The sequence below is a fragment of the Notothenia rossii genome, assembly GCF_949606895.1.
Source record: "Notothenia rossii genome assembly, chromosome: 7".
NCBI lineage: Eukaryota > Metazoa > Chordata > Actinopteri > Perciformes > Nototheniidae > Notothenia > Notothenia rossii.
The window spans coordinates 82,961,561-82,971,560 of NC_136905.1; the positions used below are offsets into that span (position 1 = coordinate 82,961,561).

General features: G+C 43.4%; 1 protein-coding gene across 2 annotated transcripts in view; it reads right to left on the reverse strand.

Moving 5' to 3' along the window:
- strn3 (striatin, calmodulin binding protein 3) overlaps positions 1-10,000 on the reverse strand; it is a 31,524-nt gene that overhangs the window by 5,509 nt on the left and 16,015 nt on the right. Inside the window, exons 8-11 of one of the 2 annotated variants that reach the window (XM_079693627.1) lie at positions 8,705-8,841; positions 8,092-8,255; positions 1,395-1,442; positions 99-220 (exon numbers count right to left, since the gene is read on the reverse strand). In XM_079693627.1, coding sequence (XP_079549753.1) covers positions 99-220; positions 1,395-1,442; positions 8,092-8,255; positions 8,705-8,841 — 471 coding nt within the window. Of the gene's footprint in view, positions 1-98; positions 221-1,394; positions 1,443-8,091; positions 8,271-8,704; positions 8,842-10,000 lie in introns of both variants that reach the window. The other variant, XM_079693626.1, reaches the window with a different exon arrangement.

Here is a 10,000-nt window from a genome sequence, read left to right on the forward strand (position 1 = left end):
GTGTGTGTGTGTGTGTGTGTGTGTGTGTGTGTGTGTGTGTGTGTGTGTGTGTGTGTGTGTGTGTGTGTGTGTGTGTGTGCGTGTGTGCGTGTGTGTACCATAGGTATCGTAGGGGTCCACGTTAGAGCTGGGGATGTTCCACCACTGGATGGTGGAGTCGATGCCTCCACTGAAACACTGCTCACCACTGGAGGTCATCGCCAACGACAACACTGGACCACTGAAGAGAGACGGAGAGAAATATTACAACAACCCTGAAGTTATGCTAATCTACTCAATATTACTTTAGATTCCCTGCAGGAATGAGTCCTAAAACCTACAAATGAGTCAGCATTTCGCCCCTTCCTCGTCTCAAAGTGAGCTGTTTTTTTATAGTGTTTGAGACATCAAACACGTCAGGAAATACCCCACTGGTGAATTAAAGAACATTGATTGCTAACTAGTGTCTAAATGAGACAACTAAGCGTCATCATTCCCAACATTAGCCACCTTTAGCTTAGCGGTGGAGACGTGAAGTCATGTGACCGTGCTGTAGTTCCTTTATAGCCCAACATTAGCCACCTTTAGCTTAGCGGTGATGACGTGAAGTCATGTGACCGTGCTGTAGTTCCTTTATAGCCAAACATTAGCCTCCTTTAACTTAGCGGTGGTGACGTGAAGTCATGTGACCGTGCTGTAGTTCCTTTATAGCCCAACATTAGCCACCTTTAGCTTAGCGGTGATGATGTGAAGTCATGTGACCGTGCTGTAGTTCCTTTATAGCCCAACATTAGCCACCTTTAGCTTAGCGGTGGTGACGTGAAGTCATGTGACCGTGCTGTAGTTCCTTTATAGCCCAACATTAGCCACCTTTAGCTTAGCGGTGGTGACGTGAAGTCATGTGACCGTGCTGTAGTTCCTTTATAGCCCAACATTAGCCAACTTTAGCTTAGCGGTGGTGATGTGAAGTCATGTGACCGTGCTGTAGTTCCTTTATAGCCCAACATTAGCCACCTTTAGCTTAGCGGTGGTGACGCGAAGTCATGTGACCGTGCTGTAGTTCCTTTATAGCCCAACATTAGCCGCCTTTAGCTTAGCGGTGGTGACGTGAAGTCATGTGACCGTGCTGTAGTTCCTTTATAGCCCAACATTAGCCACCTTTAGCTTAGCGGTGGTGACGCGAAGTCATGTGACCGTGCTGTAGTTCCTTTATAGCCCAACATTAGCCTCCTTTAGCTTAGCGGTGGTGACGTGAAGTCATGTGACCGTGCTGTAGTTCCTTTATAGCCTATCGTTATCTTTTTACTCCAAAAATCATAAAGTGGTTTCAATATGTGGAGATTATCGTGCGGAACAGTGTGTGTGTGTGTGTGTGTGTGTGTGTGTGTGTGTGTGTGTGTGTGAGTGATACTTACACATGGGCTCTGAATGTATAGACGGGCTCAACGTCAAAAGAGGCACTTCTGTAAAGCAAAAAGACAGGAATAAAACATTAATACCGTTATTGAACACATCATCGTCATCATCACACGGCCTCCCTCTTCATCACCTCTGTTACTAATGTTTAAAAGCTGTTTCTCCTGAGCTCTGTCACGATGTCCTGCGCTGCATTAATCCCGAGGCGAGGTGTTTGCAGGGATTATGAGCGTGACAGTGATGCGTCTGTGTTTGAAGTTTGGCTCTGGCTAATATCAGAGGCGCTGCAGTGAGCGGGAAATGAGATGCAAATACTGAAGGATCCGTCAGGTCTGAGGGAGAGGGGAGAGGATCCACGGAGAAACCAAACACCGTCTGTGACGCTCAGTGAAAAGGACCTCAAATATACACGTATTCTTCTCTCTGTATGCACCACATATACCAAAGCAAATTCCTCGTTTGTGTCAACCTACTTGGAAATAAAACCAATTCTGACAGGCACAGGGGGGAGAAGAAGTCTCTAAATAAAGTCTGTTATTATTATTTTTAGTACTTACCTATATATACTTATGTACTCTAGTTATATTCCTAAAACAACACTTAATGTAAAATATTGTAGTGTTATTATCTACAAAACTGATCTATTAATCTGACTGTCGACCCAGCTATTCACTTTTGTTATTTGTTCTTCTGTGGGATATTTTCATCTCATCAAACTGTTGTGTATTTTATGAGTTTCTCTTGCATGTACCAAAATAAAATAAATCATGTTGAATTTAATTCCCATGGAAAAAAAACTAAAAATAAAATGAGGTAACGAGAACAGCTTCATTATACAATACAGCTTTATTTATAGAGCACTTTAAACCTCCAGACCAAAAACACAGCTCAGCTCACACACCATAAAACAAGTACAAGTAAAAACAATAGTTAATTTAAAAGCAATAAAAGCAACGCTCTAAAAGATGTTAATACACTAAGGAGAAGAGGTAGGTTTTAAGAAGCGATTTAAAAACAGGCAGGGTAGCGGCCTGTCTGATGTGCAGGGGCAGATCGTTCCACAGTGTGGAGGCCTGTCTGATGTGCAGGGGCAGATCGTTCCACAGTGTGGGGACCTGTCTGATGTGCAGGGGCAGATCGTTCCACAGTGTGGGGACCTGTCTGATGTGCAGGGGCAGATCGTTCCACAGTGTGGAGGCCTGTCTGATGTGCAGGGGCAGATCGTTCCACAGTGTAGGGACCTGTCTGATGTGCAGGGGCAGATCGTTCCACAGTGTGGAGGCCTGTCTGATGTGCAGGGGCAGATCGTTCCACAGTGTGGGGACCTGTCTGATGTGCAGGGGCAGATCGTTCCACAGTGTGGGGACCTGTCTGATGTGCAGGGGCAGATCGTTCCACAGTGTGGGGACCTGTCTGATGTGCAGGGGCAGATCGTTCCACAGTGTGGGGACCTGTCTGATGTGCAGGGGCAGATCGTTCCACAGTGTGGAGGCCTGTCTGATGTGCAGGGGCAGATCGTTCCACAGCGTGGAGGCCTGTCTGATGTGCAGGGGCAGATCGTTCCACAGTGTGGGAGCTGTTAAGGCCCAGATACACCGGCCCGAAATCGGCAGTAAATGGGAGTCGGGCCGAACATGAGCGTGGGCACGCCCTATTCGGAGTGGTGTGCCCCCCACCGTCGGGTCTTTTCTGCCGACCTGAAGCCTTTTCTTGCCGATTCAACATGTATATCACGGAGTCTGTTCTTCTTCTCTGTCTTCCGGTTGTTCCGGTTGTTGCCTCTTTTGAATAATGAATACACACTACCGCCGCCTGCTGGTAAGGAGAGTTATTGCCCCTCACGCATACGCAGTTCATACGTGCTCGGCTCGGATTTGCGTTGTGTTCCAGTGCGCGAAGTCGGCAAATACGCAGGAGAGTCCGGCGACACAACAGTCGGTGTCGGCGACTTCTCAGGTGACTGGCCGGTGTATCTGGGCCTTTACAGAGAAGCAACGGCCCCCTTTGAGCTTTGACTTGGTTCTGGGCACATTCAGGAGGATCAGCTGACCTGAGAGGGCGGTTGGGCGTGTAAGGGTGTAGCAGCTCAGAAAGATATGGTGGGGTCATGCCATCTCGGGATTTAAAACTACATTTTGAAATGAATCCTAAAATGTACTGGCAGCCCGTGGAGCGAAGCCAAAATGGGCAGTGCATGACATTAAGGATTTTGGGAGATGGCCCTGTGGGCCATCTAAGCTAATTTACAGATGGCCCTGAGCCCAATAGAGATTGCCCTGAAAAATGCGCGCGGACAAAATGACGCACGAAGGGTTTGGGGGGCCTCCCCCTAGAACATTTAGATTTTTGCAGGTCTTAGATGCTGTCTGGTGCATTCTCTAGACTGAATTATAAGATGAACCACCACAATATTACAATTTCAATTGTATTCTTCATTTCATTTGTTAGTGTTTGCTCGCTTGCAAGCCCTGCATAGCTATAAGAAATACTTAAGTTGTTGGTCAAGGCACTTTCCATCTGATGAAGGCAAATGCCTTCCCAGATGTAAAAAAGTAGAAAACATTACATGCAGCTATAACTGCCCAAACAAACATTATTTACGCTATTATGGCCCCTGTTAAAATGTTTGTAATGTTATCTACTGTAAGTTGGTCGAAGGAATGCCTCCTCATCCAGAAGCTGACCGAGCAGACCCGAGCAGCCGAGTGCATCCGCGAAGCACACACAATGGCGACGTCAGAGTTCCCGTTAGCAAGCAAATCTAAATCTCTTTGGTCAAAATGTCCAGTCAAAATAATTTCCCTTTAGCGCAATACCGCTTTAGTTGCGCCACTTATGTGACAGACAAGAAGAGTATGTGACAGACAAGAGTAGTCAATTCTAATGTGTAACACTTAATGTGGAGAAAGAGATGTGCTGTATGGTTTGATTGTGCGTTGATCTGTTGCTAATGCCTCGGGGTTCCGATGGGCATGTAAACAAATGCATAATGCTGCGCTATACTTTGTGGCCTCACCCACTTGCATAGCGACACTTATTGTTTAGGTCACGGTGTCTTTTAATAAGCAGGTAGTCATATCATTAGCTAGAACTAGCTGGATCTGATCGATATGGACATAAAAGCGAGTGAAGTCTAATCTGATGGGAGAGAGAGATCAGCTGCTGCCGACGAGTCGACACGCAGCTCTGCATGATCACATGCAGCGGTGAGCGGACCAAACACACACTTCAGGTTAGAATATCACACGTAGCTATTTTAATTACCTCTCAAACTACCTAAACTAGTTATAGATATGTTTAGTTTTACTGTCGAGTCACTCATTACTGGATCCGCGAGCTGCATGATACTGGTATAATAGATTGCCGGATCGGGCAACCAGCAGGTGAAGCTTCATGGCCCGAGCTAAATACTAGATGGCCCGGGCCATCGGGCAGCCCTTAATGTCGAGCCCTGATGGGGGAAATGTGGTCATATTTCCGTGTGCCAGTTAAAAGCCTTGCTGCAGCATTTTGCACCAGCTGCAGACGAGCGAGGGAGGACCCACTGACCCCCATGCAGAGAGAGTTACAGTAATCCAGCCGAGTGGGGACAAAGGCGTGGATTACTGTCTCAAACTGCTGTCTGGAGAGAAAAGGTTTTATTTTGGCTAGCTGCCTCGTGAACACGAACAAAAGTGCTTGTATTGGCAGAAGATCCTGTGCCACTGAGAAATAATGAGGCCTAATTTAAACAATTACAAGTACTGCTTATCGATCCGGTTCTTTAACAGTATTTTTATAGGTTATTTTTTAGGGGAAAAACTAAACAAATGAGAAACAGAATTCACATTGATTCATTGTATGTATAGTGTGGATTATGGGCTGCTAGCACACATGACATACCTGCAGTGGTGATAGTAAGTAGATTTACTCAAGTACTGTACTTATATTGAGGTACTTAAGTATTTTCACTTTTGCTTCTTTGTAATTCTACTCCACTTCAGTTCAGAGGTTCTGAAATGGACCAATCTGCACAATGACTACTTTTACTGTCGCTACTTTCACTATATTTTGATGAGAATACTTTTCTACTTTTACTTGAGGAACATTTTTGAATGCAGGACTTTCACTGTAACAGAGTATTCCTACGCTCTGGTACTTCTACTTTTACTAAAGTACAAGATCTGAGTACTTCTAGTTTTACTCAAGTACAAGATCCGAGTACTTCTACTTTTACTCAAGTACAAGATCCGAGTACTTCTACTTTTACTCAAGTACAAGATCTGAGTACTTCTACTTTTACTCAAGTACAAGATCCGAGTACTTCTACTTTTACTCAAGTACAAGATCCGAGTACTTCTACTTTTACTCAAGTACAAGATCTGAGTACTTCTACTTTTACTCAAGAACAAGATCTGAGTCCTTCTACTTTTACTCAAGAACAAGATCTGAGTACTTCTACTTTTACTGAAGAACAAGATCTGAGTACTTCTACTTTTACTTAAGTACAAGATCTGAGTACTTCTACTTTTACTGAAGAACAAGATCTGAGTACTTCTACTTTTACTTAAGTACAAGATCTGAGTACTTCTACTCTTACTCAAGAACAAGATCTGAGTACTTCTACTTTTACTCAAGAACAAGATCTGAGTACTTCTACTTTTACTCAAGTACAAGATCTGAGTACTTCTACTTTTACTCAAGTACTTGATCCAAGTACTTCTACCACATTACACGTAATCGGAGCAACAGAACTCTGAGTTAAGGAAGTTGAAAGCGTTGCATTTCTCCGCATGAATACGATGCCTTTTGGCCAGCTGATGGACAGATTGCTCGTGTTCCTGCGAAAATACTTAAGGCAAACGAGCATCGACCACATCGAGCTCTGAAGATTGTCCCTTTTGAACGCTCTGCTTTCCACCGGTGGATCTCTGTGTGCACGGTGCTGCAGCGAGTCTGTGAGCGAGATGCCCCGCCCCCCACAGAGACAAGAGACGAGAGAGAGATCTCCGCAACGAACACGTGAGATGTCAAGGGAGATTTCTGCCTCATCATACTTTGTTGATTTGGGCATTACAGCTGAAAGGCTCGTCCACTTTTCTTTTAACTGCCGGTTGTGTTCCAAATGTTATTTATTTTACGAGCAAACAATGTTTGTTTACGACTTCTTCCCAAGCTTCACGCGCCCCCCCCCCTGCAATAGTGCTGCATTAATGTGAGACAGCTACGGATAAATCCCTTACTCACGGTTCGAATATAATTCATTCAAAGAGGAAGTGGCAGAATGAGAGAAGCTTTAAGGCGTCACTTTATGAATTATTTGCATGACAAACAATAAAATTCAGTGTGTTGTGAAGATTACTCTTTGGTGCAAGATAATCGATAACTTAACCAACGATCTAAGTAACTTCTTTTCAGAGGAAGAGGCAGAATGAGAGAACCTTTAAGGCCTCTGAAGGGGCCGATTATGCAAAATAGAGTGTTCAAAGGCCACTTAGTCTACGAGGCGAACTCGAGTATTGACTCGCGTGCATTTAAGAAAGTGGATCACATCACTCCTGTTCTGAAGTCTTTACTCTGGCTTCCTGTGTGCCAAAGAATAGATGTCAAAATACTGCTGCTGGTTTATAAAGCTTTGAATGGTTTAGGACCAAAATGCATTTCTGACCTCCTGCTAAATGATGAACCATCCAGATCTCTCAGGTCTTCAGGGACTGGTCAGCTTTCTGTCCCCAGAGTCAGAACTAAAAATGGAGGAGTTCAGTTCTTATGCTCCAAATATCTGGAACAAACTCCCAGAAACCTGCAGGTCCGCTGCAACGAAGAATACTTTTAAATCCAGGCTGAAGACTTTTCTTTTTGTCGCTGCTTTTAATTGAACTATTCATATCTTAGACTGCACTGTAACTTTTATCCATGTATTTTTTCTTTTTAATGTTTATTTTATTAGCTTTTCTTTTTAATGACTGATTTTAAATGCCATTTTCTTAATGTCTTTCATTTTTTGTAAAGCACTTTGAATTGCCTTGTGTTGAAAAGTGCTATATAAATAAACTTGCCTTGCCTTGCCATGGGGGATGCTTGAATTTTGAATAGTCACCCCTTATAGACACTATCTCTTTACGTTAGTGGGCCGGAAACGGGCTCTTCATGTCTCCGGCGCTCGCAGTTCACGCGCATGCTCCACTAGCACCGCCCCACTCATCGTGTACGTTCCGTGTTTTGCTGTGGCAGGCACCGCCGATGTCGGGGAAACGATCTTCAGTATACTGAAAAGAATCCCACCAGACTCCTTTTCCCCTCCAACAGAGGGATGTCCTTTTTCCTTTTCGTCATTTCAAGCAATAAAAACTCTCGATCTTCTCTCGAATTATTTATTTCTTTGGACGCCCTTGGCTCGCGTTCAGGGCGTTCAGATGACGGCAGGACGCCCCTGGCGGAAACGCTGCCTGCGAACATGCACTACATTCTGCTTTCTATAAATAATAACAAAACATACATCTAGAGCAGTCCATCAGCTAAACAAAACGTTATAAAAACATTATAATAATAATTCATAGTTATTCAGTTCATTTGAGTTAACTTAAAGAATATTCAATGGCTCACCAAACCATAATTCATTACCATAAAAGAATGTGCCTACACGGCTTTTACAGCCTCACTTTATGAATTATTCGCATGACAAACAGAAACATTTCAGTGTGGTGTGAAGTTTACTTTTTGGCAGGGACGGTCTTGGTGAGGTTCCACAGTTTGAGGGTGTGGTCCTCGGACACGGTGACCAGGCAGGGCTCCACGGGGTGGAAGGCCAGCGCCCGCACGCCGTCAAAGTGGCTCCGCAGCGTGTACTTCGGGTTCCACGTCTTCCTGAACGAGGACTCCTTATTGGACGGCAGCTAAAGGTCAATAACATGCATTAGATCCATTGATTATATTGATCAGTAGGTGTTTCCTGAACTTCAGAGTGTGTCTTACACTTCGGTGAAACAAACAAACAAACTCAAAAAACACATTTGTACAGCTTTGCCTTTTAGGAAGCAAACTCCTGCTTTGCTGCACTTTCTCAATGCATTGCTATACATTTTAACCTGTCACCTGATAGTGTGTTGCACAATCCTCCTTTTCATACACAATTTCATCGTTGTACCTTTAATCTAAATGTTTTTTATATATGTCTACTCTACAGTTTGCTATTTCCAGTTTGTTCTGATGTCTTTTACTGGTATCTGTGTGATATCAATGTTCTGTGGAATGTCTATGTGAGGCACTTTGAACTGCACTTATTGTATGAAAGGTGTTATTATACAAATAAAGATTATATTTATATTACATCGTAGCTGTAGTCCGTCTCGTCGTTGGTGACGGTGAGGTCGGCGAGGTCGCCCAGCCCAAGCACGCTCTCCATCACGTCGTCGCCGCCCAACAGGAAGGACTTCCCCCCGCCGGGAGGGAACGGGAGAGGCTCCGCTGCACACAGAGAAACGCTACATTAGAACACATTATAATAAATAATACATTTGATTTGTATAGCACACTTTAAAAACAACGTCATCTCAAGGTGCTTCACAATTCGATGAGAAGAAAAAAAAGTAGTTATCTAAGAAACATTCAATTGTTCTAAACAATAGAATCCTTTAACCTGTTGAGCCCTGAGCCTGTTTTCCAGGTCTCAGGCTCGAAAATGACATACCCAGAACAAATGACTATAACTTCACTTCTAAAAGGGGAAAATTAATCATATTTTTTCTCAAAGCAATGATAAACCTGTGAGTTGGATGTAGAAAAGTCAGAATCAATATAGAATGTTTTTACTTTAAAGTAAATTCAGATTGAACATAGTAAAAACATAGAAATTATAGTGTTCGTCCAAAACAACAACTAATTTAGACGCTTCTTGTGAGACTTGTGCTTTGTTTCGGTAAAAATGGTTCATATCTTCAGTTAGCTTAGTTTCTAACCGTTAAGGGAGAATGACACATTAATAGGTTTTTAAATATTAAGAAGCCCTGAGACACAGTTTCGTGAAGAGACACAGTTTCGTGAAAAAACACGCCACAGGCACCGGATTAGGGTCCTCTCGGGCTTAACAGGTTAATGACATACATAGTAGGGCTGAACGATATATCGTGTCATGGCGATAACCGTGATATCATTTTTTTTCAGGACGTGCGATATTAAGTAAGTACATTAACTAAAACACGTCATGTTAAAATTATTTTGCTGCTTGCTACAAAAGGAAAACTCTCATGTCAGGGGTACTTGAGTGAGTTACATGCAGGCTCTGCATGCACAGCAAACCACCAATCACAATCAATACCGGCGAGACTGAAGATTTACTTCCAAAAAGAAAAGCAACATCTGGAATCTGGAAATATTTTGGATACAAAAAGGTTCTTCTCTTCTTCATTCACAGATGAACCCCCTTATTTGAGGGTAAGCAACCTGCATTATCATGACATGTTGGATCAGGACTTAAGGTTTGATGAGTCAACCAGTTAAGATCCAGACGTCCATGACTAAAATCCTTCATCCGGTTAAATATAGTTAAAATAAACGCAATATATATCGCAGGGGAAAAGAATATCCCAATGTCAGTTTCTTTCAATATCGTGCAGCCCTAATACAT